General features: G+C 41.6%; 1 protein-coding gene across 2 annotated transcripts; it reads right to left on the bottom strand.

Annotated features, from left to right (window-relative positions):
• Positions 1-729: 729 nt before the first annotated feature.
• Positions 730-10,292, bottom strand: ADCYAP1 (adenylate cyclase activating polypeptide 1). Of its 2 annotated transcripts, none has more exons than XM_058176592.1 (5): positions 10,165-10,292; positions 9,677-9,793; positions 5,024-5,161; positions 4,308-4,403; positions 730-2,390 (listed from the first exon to the last, which is right to left on the bottom strand). In XM_058176592.1, the coding sequence occupies exons 2-5, from the start codon at positions 9,784-9,786 to the stop codon at positions 2,207-2,209; spliced, it is 528 nt and encodes a 175-aa protein (XP_058032575.1). In that variant the 5' UTR covers positions 9,787-9,793; positions 10,165-10,292; the 3' UTR covers positions 730-2,206. The 2 variants fall into 2 exon arrangements, with proteins under 2 accessions (XP_058032575.1, XP_058032576.1); XM_058176593.1 differs by having other exon boundaries at positions 5,024-5,158.
• Positions 10,293-18,083: the final 7,791 nt, after the last annotated feature.

The following is an 18,083-nucleotide window of genomic DNA, read 5'->3' as shown; positions in this document are numbered from 1 at the left end:
TAGCTGTTCATTCGCCAGAGGAGGGAAGGGGAGAAAATAAGTTTCTAAATCATTCCACCCCACCCCACCCCTCGCCCACCTCCCCATCACATTTCCAAATCCCCGTCCATACAGAAAGATGATTGATAAATATCAGAAACTGAAGCGCAAATGGACACTACACATTCTAGCATGACAAAAGTTGATTGTATGAAATAAATTTTACTAAGCGGTTAAAGCCATGATGTAGAAAAATACATTTTAAACCTCCAAACTCAATAAATCAACAAGGAACCAAAAGAATTAAAATATATATTTTTAAAAGAACCTTTTCTGTAATAGTGCGTTAAGTATTTAGTAGTAGATATAGAGATATATAGTCGCTACAACAAGGGGGAGGGGGCCTGAAACGGTCTTACAATCAGAGCTCGCGTCATAACAAAACTCAAAAATGCCTGAGGCGTTCACAATATAATTTGTTCGTTGTTGTTTTCAAGCCAAAACAAACTGAAATGACCCGGATGGAAAACACAACATTGCGAGAGAGGCCATGAGGGGAGGGATGCGTAAAATCTACGGGCAACACCGAAGGCGGAAAACGTGGCTCCCCCTGGCCAGGCCCGGAGGGGCTATTCCAAAGAGAAAAGGCCGGCCAATAGAGCAAGATGCGAGGGCGCCTGGGCAGCACTGGAGAGGTGCACGGGATCCTTTGTAGCGCGCGGTGGCCCTAAATCTCTGGGGAGGGCTCGAAAATAACACGGTGCGAATTTTGGGGTGTCTCCTCGGATTATTTCGTGCCTTACTAGAAAACGAGTCCAGCAAGGCGAAGGGTCGCGTGTGGATTCCATCTCCCCGATGAACTCGTTTTCTAGCGGCAGAGCATTTCTTTCTGCCCCTCCCAGCCGTAGTTGAAGTGCTGCTGTCCGCTCTATCGCGCTCATTGCGCGGAGGCGAGAAAAGCAATTTATTTGACCTGGAGCCTGGATTGCGTCAATCCAAACTCAGAAGGGCTGAGGAAGAGACATTCGTCCCGTTCTTTAAGGGAAACTTTCTAAACTTCTGTAGTTATTTCTAGGAAAAAAAAGGATGAAGAGGTGCGTGTGTGCAAACGCACTTAGAAACCAACCTACTCTTATGGTTTGGAGGAAGGGCTTCCCCCACGGTATCTTTCCCTGAAAACTGCATATAGGTACATTTTCTGTTACTCACTGAACGGCAGCAGCTGCAGTACTATACAGTACTGAGCCCTAAATCTTTAAGCGGACCGAAATGGGCTAGTTCTCCCGTAGTTTCTAAGTAGCAGGAAGATCTGCTGAGTGGGAGGAGGAGGTCACAAAAAAAAATGACTAGAGGGCAGCAGGCTGGTTCATACTGCATATTGTGCAGCCCCGAGTAAGCTCGCTCTTCATGGATTGGGGGTGGGGGACTGATTCTTAGGAAGTAAGGCAACTCCTTCTCTTACCCGAGATGGGAAGGGGAGTAATGGCCAAGGGCTTTTCGGGAAAGACTCCCAGGGGCTAGAGATGCTCTCTTCTCAAGAGCATCCTAAACTCCTAGGACCAGAATACTTTTTATGAATGTACAATAGCAAGTGGAGAACAGTTATTCTTTCAACCCTGTCATAATTAAAAAATACTCTCCTTTATTTTCCATTACAAAAATAGGAATCATATTCAAAGCAATGATTGTCTCCCTCTTGCTCTCTATCTCTTCTATTTTATATAAAAACATAAGCTTAGAGCCCTCGTGTTTTTTTTGTGTGTGCGTGCAAAGCTAACCACTAAAGGACTATTAGTCTGGTCTGTTTACTATCCCAGTAAACCTCTACCTTTCAAACAGTAAGGTAGCTGTCTGGGGATGATAGGAGTTGTAATCAAGTACGTTTGAAGGGAATCTGATTGGGGAAAGCTCTACCACTAATGCATCCTTATCCAATATTTATTATTTTATATCTATTTATTTAAAGGGTTGGTCCACAAAGTAGATCTGTGCGTTTCTCTAGTGCTTACTCTTAATTTATTTTTTGTACAAAAGAAAAACAATATTATTATCAAAATAGTCATTTAATGGCTTTACTTCATACATAAATACATGTTTAGATAACATAGGAGAGTGGTGATTGATCAGTCAGTTTGGAAATGACTTTGGGGGTGGGGTGGTCCTCTCTCAGATTTTTTTTTTCCCCAGGGGGACTCTTGTGTACACAGGAGTGGTTGGGAGCTCATCGCTACAAATAAGCTACTCGCCGTCCTTTGTTTTTAACTCTTTGTTTATACCTTTTACCCAGGACTGCTGCCAAGTATTTCTTGACAGCCATTTGTTTTCGGTAGCGGCTGTAACTGTCTGTGAATATGCCATCCGAGTGCCTTTTGGAAAGGGGTTCTGAGTCGTCCTCCAGGCTGCTGGTCCCACTGCAAGGCAAAGAAAGAAAAGCAATCCATGGTTGGTGCAACATTGGGATCAACAGAGAAGCACCAGTAGAAGCAGAAGTGAAATCTCTAGGGAGGGCAAGGAAAAAGAAGAAAAATGTACAGAATGGAAACATCTGACAGTCACTGACAGTCAATGAAAAGGGCAGTGACTAAGAACCCAATAGCTGGGATCTGGAGAGGCATTTTTCACACCTGTGTGGATTCTTTAAGCAGCTTCTTGAGCTTTATTTCTTTTATTAACAAGATCCTTTTAACCTTTGATAAGCCTGCTTACTTTGCATTTTAGGTTGCAATGCTGAGAGTCAGCACTCCTCACTTTCTTCCAGGCCAAATATCCAAACCTCCTCCCAAAAGGTTTGCCTGCCTCGATCCCTTTTTTAAAAAATTCTTTTTAATAACCTAAGGATTTTTTTTCAATCATTATTTGTCTTCACTCAAACATATCCCAAAGAATTTGAGCTGTGTAGGAATTGGAGTGTTGTTTTTGTTCTTCTTTATGTGGTTGGTTGGTGAACAGCTAAAGCAACACATAGATTGTGGGGTAGAAGCAAAAGGAATCAGTGGTAGGTTCTTCCTTGAGGAGGAGACAAAGGATTTCTCTAAACATGCTGCGGAAGTTGAAGACTGATCACAATGCAAGCGGACAGTCGGGAGACCAGCTTGTCAAGTTCTGCATTATTCATGAATAAATTGTGTAATTCATTTCCTCCTTCATTAAAATGTTGCCTTCTGCTGATAGGTACAGTGACACATATGAGCATGCTGGGCTCATATCGGCCTGGGAGATTTGATTTCAAGCCACTGAGACTGGGAGGTTCTATTCCCAAGTCCTTCTCTTGTCCTACCCATTTAATTTTCATGCCACAAAATTCTTGATAACTCTATATCTGGATCAATAGAAATGTGATCTTTTCTTCCTCTGAGACAAGAGACCTTTAGCACTGATTCATCACAGAGCAGGCTGGGGCAGCAGGGGCAGGATCCATAAAGGACTGAAGTGTATAGTAACAGGCTGTTTTCTTATCAGCTGAACTTTTCATATGGTTAGTCTGGTGGGGGGGATGCCAATGTATCATATTAAACAGCATTTAGGAATAATAGTGGCACACTTCAGAGTTGCAAATTAGAGAACTTAGTTCAACTGATTTTAATGATCCCTCCAGAATACACAATAGGTTGCATACTAAGGATATTCAAATTGGTATCCCAAGTGTAACAATAAAAGGTTATGGCATCTGTGGGGGGCAGGGTTTAAATATTGTTCTGAATTTTGCATCCAGACTTTGTAGAGGGGAAAAAGGACAAGGAGATTATTGGCCAAGGAAGCAATGTTATACAAAGGACCTGATTTTTGCATTCAAAACAATACTCCTGTCAAATTTGTCCAGAAAAAAAATTCCACTGAGACCAAATGAGGGAAATTTATTTCCATAAAAATACGTTTTGGATTACAATCCTATAGCCCAAGTCTTGCACATTGCCCAATAGCATCCAGGATGAATCAAGCTATCAGGCCAGCTAGGAGGCTGGTGACTCAAAATCAAAAATCAAAAATTCATTTGTATGAATGAAGGAATGTGTGTAGTGCATAGATTAAGTACTCTGATGCAAAAAGCATTTTTCATTTCTTCCACCAAAGACATATGATTGCAAGAGATTCAAGCACATGCCCAGTGGAAAGAAAGTCCATTTTGCTTAAAGCACACATCTTCAGGAGGAAGAGAGAGGGCGAGATACACTGCTGAGCATCTAACAATATCTTAATGGTGTTTAATACATTCAGCAGTCCTGAGGGTGGGGTTGTCATTATGCCTTGTTTCTTTAAAAGCTGGTTGTTTTGCTCTCTAACACAAGCACAAACAAACAAGAATCTGCAGACAAGAGATAACATCTTACCCCACCCGCTTGGCCATCAGAGAATGCAGATACTTCCTTGCAGATAACTGGCCCAGCACTTTTCTATACGCTTTGTTAAGTATCCCGTCTGTATGCCTAAAACGGAGAAGTGGAAAGAGCACAGATTAATAAGTAACATGGGCTGCTGATTACCCAATTCCCATAGACACCATGGACATCCTCTCCTCTCCTCCCCTCCCTCCCTTCAGCAAGCCGACAAGCCACCGAAGAGCAGGGAAAGACCCCTGGGAGGCTGCCGGCATCAGTCTGGCCCCTACTTCTCCTTGGTATTCCCCAGGGAGATCGGGCCGCGCCTATCTTGGCAGCGGCGTCTGGCTGTCAAGACCAGCTGCCTTCCCCCCACCACCTCCGGTCGACTTCAAAGGCTGGACAAAGTAAGCTGATGGCTGCCGACTCCGGATTCTCGCTTTTCCAGGGTGGAGGAGAAGCGGTAAGTCTGATTTCGTCTGCCTTACTGTTTTGACCACCCCTTCCCTTGCTTGTTCGCCCGGGCTGCCTCTGGACTCTTCCCGAGGGATGCCAGTTGGATTTTGCTCTCTCTCTTTCCCCCTCCTTCAAGACAAAGCTTGGAAGCGCAAGGGAAATCCGCCCGCCACACCCACAGAGGTGGGCTGAGAATGCGAGTGCCACTACCAGCCCCGGACGACTGCTCCCGGGCGCCTCGTTCCAAATATATAAATGCAACATTAAATCACCTTTTTTCCGGCGGGTAATACAAAGTGTACATGTCGTCCAGCATGGAGGAAGGGTCGGCTATACTGAGGGGTTCGCTGTCAAAGGCATAGTCCGAAAGAGTGTTGCCCTCTTCGTCGTACATTTCATCTTCCAGCCTACTGAAGAAGAGACGCACAAGCGCCGCCTTAATTGGTGGGGGGGGGAATGCAGCGGAGGGGCAATTTGGGAAGGGGACGGATGAGAGTGGGTTAGCAGACGAGCGCCCACCCGCCAATAACCCCTCTGGCTGGTTAAGAGGGCTATTCCCGGGAAAGAGGGAAGGGCACCACCATCCCTGTTACACACCTGCTGGCTGCTGCAGAAGCCCCGCTGCCCATCCCGACAACCTCCAAATGAGACAAATGACAGTTCCCTGTACAAGCTGGGAATTTGCCCAGCTAACTCTGGGACAATTGCCCCTTTTTTGGGAAGAAGGGCCGGGGTAGAAAGATAAAAACCAGCCCTAAACCGCTGAACAAGCGCCTTTCCCTAGGCTAGCTCCTTGTATCTCCCTTCTCTGCCAAAAGACCCCTTCTGCAAAGGGACAAAGGCGGATCTGAGAGATCAACTCACTTTTGGGTTTTTTTCTCAAGTCCAAAGACATTCAGTTGCTCTCCCGACCCAGATTTCAACTGACCCGCGCTGCTTTCACTTAACCTGCGGGTATATTTCTTAGCGGCCCCCCCCCGCCCCAACAGTGGAAACCCAAAAAGGAAGAAACGGGGCCTTGGGCACCAACCCTGGAACTGGAAGGGCAACGGAGACAGGGGCTCTACCGGGTTGGCCTGGAACACCAAAGCTTGCCACGGAACAAAGAAATGCAGACAGCGTGGCTGCTCCTTTCTGGGAAACAGGGTCGCCCACCAGTCTCCTACGGCAACTAAGCTCTCTCGGGCGCCTCTGCGAGTTTCTTGGCGAGGCGGAGTTGACAGACACTGGGTCCCAACACTGAAATCATTGCCTGGGGGACATAAGCGAGCCGGCTTGGCTGCCATTGTAGAGCTTATTTTGTTCCTACCTAAGTGCATCCACACGTTCCAACCCTCCCCCCCCCCGCCCAACAGACACACGCAGAGGGCCATTTCCTTCCTCCTCACTTCGCCTCCTTGCAGCCTTCCCTTCCTCCCCCTACACACACACACACAGACACACCACGCCTCCTGTTCCCTCCGCCGTTTCCCTGCTTTTAGGTCATTGTGCATCTCCGGCAGTTATTTTCGTCGGCGGAGCTCTGGCAGGAGCGATCAATAATAGATGCTCCTCAAGTGTTTCGCGGCTGCTAATTCGGGCGTTTGAAGGCTGCCGGCGCCCTCTGAGCCAAGAAGGGAAGGAATGTCTCCCCCACCCGGTTCAGGCCACTGCTTTCCAATGCCCGCCCCACCCCCACTCCATTCCAAACAGGTGGGATTCGGGGAGAGGAAAAAGGACACGCGGGGATAACCGTCCTGAGAACCGGGTGGGTGTGGACAAAGCTGGTTCGTTTCAGGACAATTTCGGAGTCTGCGCAGCAGCGCAATTTGCGCTGTTTGGCCGCTCTTTCTGCTATTGCCAAATGTGCGCCGCAGTCCCCACTTTCCCGTGGGTGGGAAAACCTGTTTTTGTCCCCAGGATTGGTGGAGGGGGGGGAGAAACCCAACCTCCACTCTCCCCTCCCTTCTCTCCTCGCGCAGAGGCGCATCCCAATTCGTCTGGACTAGAATCCAGCAACGCCTTGAACTTCTTAAAGCTTCCCTAAAGGACTTCGCGGGGAGGAATCCGAGTGCGGGCCTTTTTCCTCTGCAGAAGCAACGCTTAGGAGGGCTTTCCTCGACAAGAGCTATTTTCCCTCAAGTAGCTTTGGAAGATTTTCCGAAATGTTCCAACTAGGTCCGCATCCTGCCCCTTAATTTGATTCATTTAGGTTTTAGCTGGCAATTAACATAGACTGCCCCTGAATAAGGAGGCGTTATTCAGCCAAGTAAAGGACACGGTGGCTCAGGAGCTAAGTCGCTAAGCTTGTCGATCGAAAGGTCGGCAGTTCAATCCCTAGTGCCACGTAACGGGGTAAACGCCTCTTACTTGTCCCAGCTTCTGCCAACCTAGCAGTTCGAAAGCACATAAAAATGCAAGTAGAAAAATAGGAACCACCTGTGGTGGGAATGTAACAGCGTTCAGTGCTCCTTCTGCGTTTAGTCATGCTGGCTACATGACCACGGAGACGTCTTCGGACAGCTTTGGCTCTTCGGCTTTGAAACGGAGATAAGCACCGCCCCTTAGAGTCGGGGACGACTAGTACATATGTGCGAGGGGAACCTTTACCTATTCAACCAAATAGTGATTTATTCTTATTTTTGCAAGAAATTTGTATAAATCTTACTAGCTTTCCTTTGGTCTCTGCTTTATTTTTTCAGTCACATACTACCTTGGTTCTCTCCTATCCCTGGAAGTTACCAATTTTTTTATATTAAGAAGTGCAAGGGGGATACCACAACGGTCATCCTTAATTGGCCCCCATTGTGGATTGTGAAATAAATCTTATGACACATAACATTAACTCGATTCCCACACTAAATCATTCTTTGCATCTTTAGGACCACTCTGGCAAACCAGCCAGAGTTTGAAATTAATAGTATTAAATCTTCAAAGTAATGTGGTTTTTCTTATTCAATAGACTGTTGTAAATTTATTTTAAAGAATTGATTGATTTGGAATTTATTGCTAAACAAATACATTTAAATTTTGAGAAGAAATTGTGGGAAGAACGTGACTTCATGGAGGTAGTTAAACAACAGTCCTAGAAGACATTATTATAGGAGAATCATGTCCTTCTAAAGCATATTGGTGTAAACCTTTTGGGTTCTAGGAATTCCAGAAACAAATTATATATTAAAAAAATAACTGACATGCCTGGAGGAAAGGAGGAGTCTAACAGTCTTCCTACATTTCCTTACAATAACAGGAAATGAGGTAAGAAACCAGCTGAACTGAACTGAAAAACATTGGGTATCAGATAATTCCACTGTGAGAACCTGTGTTAGCCAATTGTTCAAATCTTACAAGGAAGTCAGCAGACAGAAATAATTAGCAAACCAATGCTGACATTTAGAAAAGATTTGGTCCTATACCATGTACTGCTTGACTTCAGTCTGGACTACACTTTAGTTAATCTAAATTTCATAGAATTAAAAATGATGGCTGCTACAAAATTAAGGCACCAATGAATTCGGTTTGATTACTAGTTACAGAAATGTTTTGCCACTGCTTTCTTCCAAGACAGGTTTCCAGCTTCCCATGCTAACCTACATCCCTGGAATAACCGGGATCAATCCTCTTTCAAATTAGCCAATTTACAGGCATCTACTGAAATAAACAGGCATTGATCAGGTAAATCAGATGATTTGGTAATTCTCTGAAAAACTATCATGTACAAAAAGAATAATTTCATTGTGTATTAGATATGATTTCAAACCTTGATTCATACTACCAGCATTGTAATAGATGATGCAGTGTTTTAACTGCAGCCAGATACCCTCCTCTAGTAACTTCTTTAATGCCTGCCATACGAGATAATAGGCTACGGGTAACCAAATTCCAGGAAAAAATAAATAAGAGTTCTAGTATATGTATACATGTATAATTATATCCCAGAATCTACATAGATATTTACATAGTTTCATTGTAAGGCTGCTAAGTAACACATTGATCTAAGAGTAATATTTATTAAACGTTTTAGGCAAACTTCTGGAAAATTATGTATTAGAAATAAATTCCATTGGTATAACTGGCACTTACTTCTGAGTAAGCATGGCCATCATTAATGCCTAGCATTAATAAGAATTTCTACATTGTTTTCTTCATGTTGGCGATAAGCTCAAAGATACGTAAATAACACTTACAAAGGCGTTTTATCCATTGTGATCCTAAACATACAGCTCTAAAGTATTATTCTAGGATTATTTAGGATACCTGAAAAGGGGAGAAGCCACTGACTTTGTGTTTCAGTCAGGGATTCCCAAGAGACTGTGATGGAAAAGCCTAGTCCGGAGGAACTCCCCCACCCCACTCCCTTCCCCAAATCAAAATTATTGCTCTCTGGAGGAAAACCAGAGGAAGAATAAATCTTGCCAATTTGGGGCAAGATGTAAGAGATGGAAGTTTCCACTGAGCAATTAATTAAGCAAAACGCGCGCGCGCACACACACACACATGCATATGCACTCAAGCACGCACGCGCGTTTTCTTCTTCCGTCTCTCACACACGCATATGTATACACCCCAGTCAAAATACTGTAACCTCGCACGTTTTCCTGGCCGTTCCGTTTTTCCCACGCTCCTAAAGAATCGCGGCCTGTCTCGAATCTAAGAGTCCCAGTGGACTTCTACCCCAGGCAGGACATATAACTGGAAGAACCGGGCGAGGGCCCCTCTGCGATCTCAATTCTTTCAGCCTGCCTTAGCAGAAGTTGCCCTCCCTCTTTGCCAGATGTGGCGAAGTCGCTTTGGACAAGGGACTAAGCTCGCGAGCCTTAACCTGGACAGCTCCGAGCGAGACAGCCGAATCGCAAAGGAGCAGACGAGCCAGGAGCGCCGGGTGGCGACAGCAGCCAAGGCTGGGCTCTGACTAGGGGGCGGGGAAGGCAGAATAGGGCACTTACCTCAGCGCGGGGTACTGAAGTCCAGCAGCAGCAGCAGCAGGTGAGCAGTAGACGCTGCAGTGCATAATCAGCCCATAAAGCAGCAGGGCGAGAAACGCTTTGCTGCACATCGCCACTCTGAGAAGGAAGGAAGGAAGGAAGGAAGGAAGGAAGGAAGGAAGGAAGGAAGGAAGGAAGGAAGGAAGGAAGGGAAGAGAGCGACTGTCACAGTTGGGTTCTTCTGGGGGCCCTGGTCCCCGCTAAGAAAGAGGCTCCCATAAGCTTGGCCCACCAGGTGCAGAGAAAGCTGCCTTTGGGGTTGCGCCTTTCCCCTCCCCCTTTCTCTCCCCCATTCCTTCCCCTCCCTTCCTGATTTACGAGCCATTCATCCCACTTAGCTGTCCCCAACCTGGAGCCCTCCAGAGCTGTGGCACTACAAACTCCCCTTTGCTCTTCGGCTGGGAGGATGAAAATTGCAGCCCAGCGCACCTGATCTTAGTGTAACTTACCATTCAACTCGAGAGAGTGAGAACGAGACTGAGTCTGGATCCCAAAGGCTTTCTTCCGAAGTTTGGCGGCTATAGTTTAATCCTCTTGGAGCATCGCTGCCTCTCTTTCTACTTCGCTGTCTTCCGTCCTCTGATGGGCAAAAGGGAAACCGCAGAAAGGGAGGGGGCGTGTGGGATAGACAGCAGAGCGACTGGTTGTCTGCCTAACTTAAAAGACGGGGGGGGGAATCCGCTCAAATTACAAAAAAAAAAGTTTGCAGAAAGTAGAGCCTACTAGGGAGTGTAGAGACACAGAGAGCAAGGGAAATAGAAGAAGAGCGGGCTCTTTAGGTGGGAAGAGCCCCAGCAGCAGGTGAGAGTTAGTTGTGTTCTTCCGAGGTTTCAGAGCTTCTATCTTCACCGAGCTGCTTCTGATGTTCGTTGGTATTTTCACCGCTCTTCTTTTCTGCGTCTTCCAAGTTGAGGAGCCTTCCGCTGTTTGCAGCTGACATCCACCCGCCTTCTCAGCTGTCAGATCTTTTGCACACTTGGCTTTCTGATCGACAGCTCTCGGTTGCACACAGGAACCTCTCTCTCTCTCTCTCTCTCTTTCTTTCTCTCTCTTGTTGTCTTGCCCAGTGTCTAGCTTATTTTCCTTCGCTGTTGATGTGGCATTCGGATTTTTATTTGCCGATGACTTTTCATTTTTGTTGTTGCAGTCACGTAATAATCGGTATCAGAAAAGACGTCACCACTCCAATTCCTCAAGGGACATAACGACTCTATGTCCAAGATGATGCGAACAGGAGTCATAAGCTTCTCATAAGCACTTGCTTTAAGTTGCACTTCCTCCTTCCCCCACCCCCCCGCGACCCCTTCCGTAGCCTTTTCAAACTAAAGTTTTAGTGAAATGCCTTTCTCAAATTTCACTTTTCTTCTCGAATTTCATTGCATTGAATTATATAGTTATTTTTTAAATTTATTTTTAGACTGTGTTTTTACTGTCTCTAAGCCGCCTAGAGTAGCTGAGAGCGAGAGGGTGGCCATATAAATTTTCTAAATAAAATAAGTTTAAAAATTTAACTTATTATTGAAAGCAGGAAAGGTGGAGAGGATAGAATTGAATGGAAATTAGTTTCAAATAAAATTCAAATAAATCATATCTTCCCAACTAATTGACCTTTTTTTTTCTTTTTAAACTGAAGACCTGCCACAATTCCTAAATACTGTATTCTTAATTACAGAATCAAAACATATTGGAAACCGTTTGCTGGTTCAGTTAAATACTGTAAAGAGGATTATTGGTCTTGTTCTTACTATAATCAGTATTATTAGTTTGCAGAAAACTGTTTGAAGCTGTAGATTCTTATGATATTTCTAATTAGGAATGGCAATGGACAGTTTCTAGCCAGAGGGTGCATTTATTAATACTCTAGGTAGGAGAACAGTTTCTTTCCTGGTGGAACTGTCCAAGCACAGTGGTGCTGAACTGGCTTTGGCAAACAAACAAGTACCTCCGAGAAAGAATGCTTTACGGAGCTCCATTATTGGCAGGCAAAGCAATGTTAGAAATGTATCACCTAGTCTGTAAAGTCCATAAGCCTAGTCCGTCTTATTGGAATTATATTTATTTCAAATTATTCAAAGTGTTTTGAAAAAATATTTTTTTAAAAAATATATTCCACGCGGCACTCCAGACTCAAAATAGGTTTTAGCCTTTTAGATGTGAGGAAATTTTCCCCAGGTTTTATGCTTTTTTAAAGACTCCATTATAGCACATAATGCAATACTATTAACAAGTAATTATTTCTATGTTTGAAATCATAATGTCAAAAATATGGAAATGTGAACAAGAAGAAAATTATTAGAATGATATGAATTCTGGTTTTAAAAATCTATCCTATTTTCTACATAAAAGCAGTTTGCCAGTTTGAATACTTTCCAAATCAGCACACAGATTTTTCTTAAATTGTCAAATCTAGGAAAATTCTTCAGGAAACCCTTCAAGATTTCATGATCTATTGCTTGGTCACCATCCCTTGACACCAACTATGAGCAAACATTCTTTTAAATCTAATTTTCAAATAATTTCCTATTGTTCACTTGCTTCCCTTCCAAGAGTATAAGTCCAGATTTATTTTAAACTTTAAGAAAGTGAGAAAAGGAAGTTTGGTCGTTTTAAGATGATGAAAACCAAGAATGAAATTAGCCATCAGGCTTTTACTTTCTGATTCAATTATTTGGTTTACAGGGACAAATAGGGGCCTCTTGGAACTTAAAACACAATTTTCTGTTTTCCAGTAGTGAAAGAAATATAACAGTGTAGCAATAGTAGTAAAATAATAATAGTAATAACAGCAGAGATCAACCAAAACAATCCTCTAATTTGTGTTTAAGATTTTTGTGTTTCAAAAGATTATAAACTTTTTTCTTGAGGGTGTACCGAGAGGTTTAGGCAAATCTGAAGTTTTTCTGATAAGAATCAGTGGAATTCTTGTGCCATTGCCCTAGCTTTCTTTTCAAAGATTTGTATAGATTTTCAGAATCATGGAATCCTTCATGGAATATTTCACTACCAAAAAAGCTCTTGTAAGCTGCCTCTGCCACCTTGTGGGAAATTTAAAATCTGCATGGTTGTGCTTCAAGATCTGTTATCTCCACCACCACCAAGGTATTGAAGATGCTTAAGTCCATGTCACTTCTGTTCACTTCTGTTTCTTATCAATATTGTTCACAATAATTTCATCACTCTTGTACTACTCTTGTACTAGATATCTGGAATAAAACTGTAGGGTAAATCAGAAGTTCAAAAATCAAATACGGATGGGTTTTTTTTTTCTGAGATTGGTCTAGTAAACTTTCCTGTTTGGGTAAATATTTGGACTATACAATTATTGTGCTGTTCATAAGTATATGTATTTATATTGTTTATATTTTTATGATTGCTTATCAAATTTTCACTGCATATAGTGTTTTTTTTTCCACTTTCAACTTGAAAAGTTGATTTTCTGGGGTCTATGTCTTATTATTTTTGGTTAACCTGAGTATGATTTATGAAAAGTGAAAATGTCTAATTAATAACCTAAACTATTCACAAATATTTATTATAAAAAGACAAATGTAAAATCAAGATCAGTCTTTTACATAAAACAATACAAAGAAAAATAACAATGATGAAAAAAAATATCACAGTCTTAAATGTGCTCATTTATGAGTAGGTCTCACCAAATACAGTAGGAGTTCCTATTTAGCAAACAGGCATAAAGCTATAGATATTCAAGTTATTTTTAAATAAGCTTTGTTTCATGTGCACAGAAAAAGATTTTAAATCTGGAAGAAAAAATTCAAAGCAGAATTAGGATTGCTCTTAAGAAGACACAAATTTATATTTCATTAGAAAGACATAATCGATTCATAATCATATGTTTAATTACGCACATATGTGGTGTCATTAGACATTCATGGTTGTTCGGAAATTTGAATGAAGATGGAGTTTGAAATCACAGTGAAAATTCTCTTCCATTTCTTTCTGATTATAAACTGTCAATTGAAGCAATATCTCTTCAGTGTCTCATTTCATCTACCTTGTTTCATTTTTGTACAGGCCTTTTAGAAAGCTGAAAACAAAAAGGGATTTTTGGGACAGACACAGAGGTGGTATTCAGCCAGTTTTGGTGAAGCGGTAGTGAAAATTTTGAGTAGTTTGGAGAACCGGCAAATCCCACCACTGGCTGGCCCCGCTCGTCCCCGCCCGCCCCTGCCCACTTGTCTCGCCTAGAGAGCAAAGATGGAGGGAAGCAGGCCTGAAAGGCTGCTCGGTCGAGCCTCGCTGCGTGGCGGAGCCATGAGAGCTGTGCATGCGAGGAAACCATGCATGCACACATGCGCAGAAGCCATGCACGTGCATGTGCAGAAGCCACATGCACACACATTAGCATGCTCACATTTTCAGCAAACCGGTGGTGAAATTATTTGAAACCACCACTGGACAGACATAAAGAATGAAAGAAGTAGTAAACTTGGCCCCTCCAACAGATTCCATGAGCTTTCCTTTAATAAGACCAATCATGAAATGAAATGTGACATGTTAAAAGACACAGAAAAGCAATGCAGAATCATCTAGATCAGGGGTCTCCAACCTTGGCAACTTTAAGACTTGTGGACTTCAACTCCGAGAGTTGAAGTCCACAAGTCTTAAAGTTGCCAAGGTTGGAGACCCCTGATCTAGATCATGGGTGTCAAACTCGCAACATCACATTGTATGATGTATCGTGATGTTTTTCTGTTCGCGGAGCTGGGATGGACGTGGCCTGCGTGTGACACATCTGGTCTGTGGGCCGCCAGTTTGACACCCCTGCTCTAGATGTATCTCGGTATCTTTCTGTTTCTCTCTTTCATATGCATGCGCGCACACACACACACACACACACGTCTCACAGTGCTTTCATAGCCTTTTCCTTAAATCTTGCCCTATCAAAACATTTTCTTTTATCTCAGTCTGTTTGCTAATTCACTTGTCTCTTTTCTTAAGAAATCCTGCTACAGGCCTTTAGAAGTACATGTGGTCTGCATAATGTCATTAGCACCATAAGAAAATATATATATATTGTTTTTGTTTGTTTAATATAAACCAATTTTTAGAATAAACAGTGGAGCTCTGTTATGCTAACTCTTGGTTCACGTGTATTTTCCTGTAGACATTCCTATATTTTCCTGTAGGCATTAACCTGGTATCTTGACTAAAGGTGGAAAAAGCAGCAGAAATGAAAGCTTGAATATTAAAAATAATAATTCCCAAAGGAGTATAGAGATATCAATCTCATTATTATTATTATTTTCTTACCATTTTTTAGAGGAAAGGAAGTTGTGGTCAGGGAATTCTTGATGTAGCCAAATGTTTGCTGGGTTGCAAAGCCTGTGCTTTGCTAGATAATCTAGGTGAGCTGATTATTCCACAGGATTGCTATAAAACTGCCTCAGCCGTGTACCCTTCTTTCTTTCAAGATAGATTAGAAGTCAGAGTAACATCTGAACAATCATCATGACTTATTATATTGGGAATACCAACATTTATTTATCTTTCCTATCCTTTGTAGGACTGAATCAAATTATAAAGTACTCAAGAACCTCTTAGAAATTTATTTTCATTCCAGTAAATCAGACTATCAATACCCTTGTTCTATTTCATCCTAAATGTATCACAATACTACTTCAGTTTTTGGTTTTTGTTCTGAACTTTTGAGGCCAAATTGTTTTTCCTCCTGTCTTAGCATCAGTTTATGATCTCCAAAAATTACGTTCCTTTTTAAAACTGACTCCTCATCATTTTTCCTATTGTTCTGCCAAGTTCAGACTGTCTCATATCTTTTTTATTTGCTTCCACATTAAAGCACTTCATTGAATCCATATTTTGGTCTCTGTATTACAGGATGGATCCAGTGGTGGGATTCAAAATTTTTTACTACTGGTTCTGTGGGCGTGGCTTGGTGGGTGTGGCATGGCTTGGTGGGCGTGGTAGAAGGATACTGTAAAATCTCCATTCCCACCCCACCCCAGGGGAAGGTTACTGCAAAATCCCCATTTCCTCCTGATCAGCTGGGACTCGGGAGGCAGAGAATAGATGGGTGCGGGGCCAGTCAGAGATGGTATTTACCGGTTCTCCGAACTACTCAAAATTTCCACTACTGGTTCTCCAGAACCTGCTGAATACCACCTCTGGATGGATCCTATTAAATCCCTACTTCATTTTTTGGTATCTTGAAAGTAGCAGAATCCTATATTTGCCTTACTTTTGAATGCAACAGTGATAGTAAAGCCAAAATACAGAAAGTTTGGAAACATAACCTTTAAGAAAGTGCAACCATTTAGTTATCAGCACCTTCATTTGTCTCCAGTTGTTTGAAATATGATTCTTTACAATGATAGAGATCTCTGTTTAGTCCTGTCATTATTGCTTCAAGTACTTATGTAACAGAACTTTCTTTATATATACCATCTATTGAATGTTCATGAGCAATGATAATCTATAAGTAGTTAAGGCCTTTACTTTTTGCAAATCATAATTAACATTTAGTGTTTAATTTTATATTTTAATTTAATATTAATAGTTTTCATTTAACTATGTGTGACCAAAATGGAACTGATAATTGTGAATTTGCCATAAAATGTTCATTAAAATATTTGTTCAAAAACTTTTTCTTGTTTTTAAACATCCACATCAAGATTCTACATATCATAATGCCAGCAATGATAGTACTGCCAGGAACTGAACCACTGAGCATTGGATTTATAATTAATTACTTTTTATGTAATTGTGAGGTTTCTGATGCACTTCCTTGAAAGATACTCTTATTTTTAAAGTCTAACAATGGGTTGATGAGCACTTAGCCAGAAAAACAAATGGCCCAAATTTTAATAATTAATCAAAAGGCCATTTCATCTCATCAGAGTATCTATTTGCAAAAAATATATTCCTTAGAGTATTTTTGCTCCAAAATGTATTATGTATGTGAGCCGAATAGCCACTTCCTCTGCTTTTTCTTGTGGTATCGCTTAAGAAAATACTGAAGGGAAATAGATCCTTGTTTTAAATGTGAATAGTTTGCAACTTTGGTTTTTTTAAGGTGGGATTAATAAAAACCTTGGCTTTTTCTAGGAGTTAGAACCTTCCTAACAGTCTAGATTTACTGTAGATATCAGTCCAAAGTTCATGACCATAATAGCTATTGTAATTGATTGTAGAATCAAATTTCCTCTAGATTTTTAATATAACCTTGAACAGATATGCTCTGAAGTGCTTCAAATGAGAAGATATTTTGTCTTAGAGGCAAGGAGTGGCTGTGGCTTAAAACCTACTCATGAAGAGGCAATATTTTAAAATTCTCATACTGGTTTTATGAACCTATGATAGTATTTAATGCAGTCCCATGGATTGTAAGGTATACAAACAAGTCAGTCCTAGAGGAGATCAACCCTGACTGCTCCTTAGAAGGTCGGATCAGAACTGAAATACTTTGGTCAGTTAATGAGAAGGAAGGACTCACTGGAGAAGAGCCTAATGCTTGGAAAGATTGAGGAAAAAAGAAAAAAGGGATGACAGAGAATGAGATGGCTGGATGGAGTCACTGAAACAGTAGGTGTGAGCTTAAATGGACTCCAGAGGATGGTAGAGGACAGGAAGGCCTGGAGAACATTGTCCATGGGGTCGCAATGGGTCAGACATGACTTCGCAACTAACAAGTATTTAAAAAGATTTAATATATAATATAAAATGAACTCTTTAAAAAGGTAACATGTTGCCTTGTTTTGACTTCAGATATTTTTTTATTATTTCAACTAAACTGGAAATTTGGTTGCATTAAAAATGTATATGTGCTTTCCAAAAATTAAATATTTCCAGACAAAATGGATGTTGATTTAGGTTACAGTACTTGTTCAGGAAAGGTGAACACAATTCCACTGTACCTTTCTCAATGACATTTTTCTGAACTATGGAGAAGGAATAAAACTCTGCATTTCTGAATATTCTATCTATTCAAATTATTAGCACATTAATTATAGCTATAAAATTACTCAGAAAGTAAGAGTTTAAATAATGGGAAAATAATGGGAAAATATTATGTTCAACCCCTCAGTTCACAAAATTTCTTAGTACAGTGTAAAAAGAATATTTTGTGACTTCCTGAATGAATGGCAGGAATACATTTAAGGTTTGAAAATATCCACTGCAGAATAGCTATTAACTGTGACGCTCTTAAATAAGGGCCTTAGAAGTCCTCATACAGATCGGGACAACTTTTACTTTGCATCTAATTTGATGAAGAATTCAGTTCTGGTTTAACATATAATATTTCACCATGGCAGCTTCCGTGGCATAGAATTTTTTTTTGCTTTATGTCCAGTGTAAATCTGTGCCTCCCCACTCCATAAAGAAAAAGGCC

This window comes from Ahaetulla prasina, chromosome 3 (genome assembly GCF_028640845.1).
Source record: "Ahaetulla prasina isolate Xishuangbanna chromosome 3, ASM2864084v1, whole genome shotgun sequence".
In the NCBI taxonomy this organism is placed as follows: Eukaryota; Metazoa; Chordata; class Lepidosauria; order Squamata; family Colubridae; genus Ahaetulla; species Ahaetulla prasina.
Note: the sequence above shows the minus strand (reverse complement) of the source record. Positions and strands in the feature narration are given on the sequence as shown.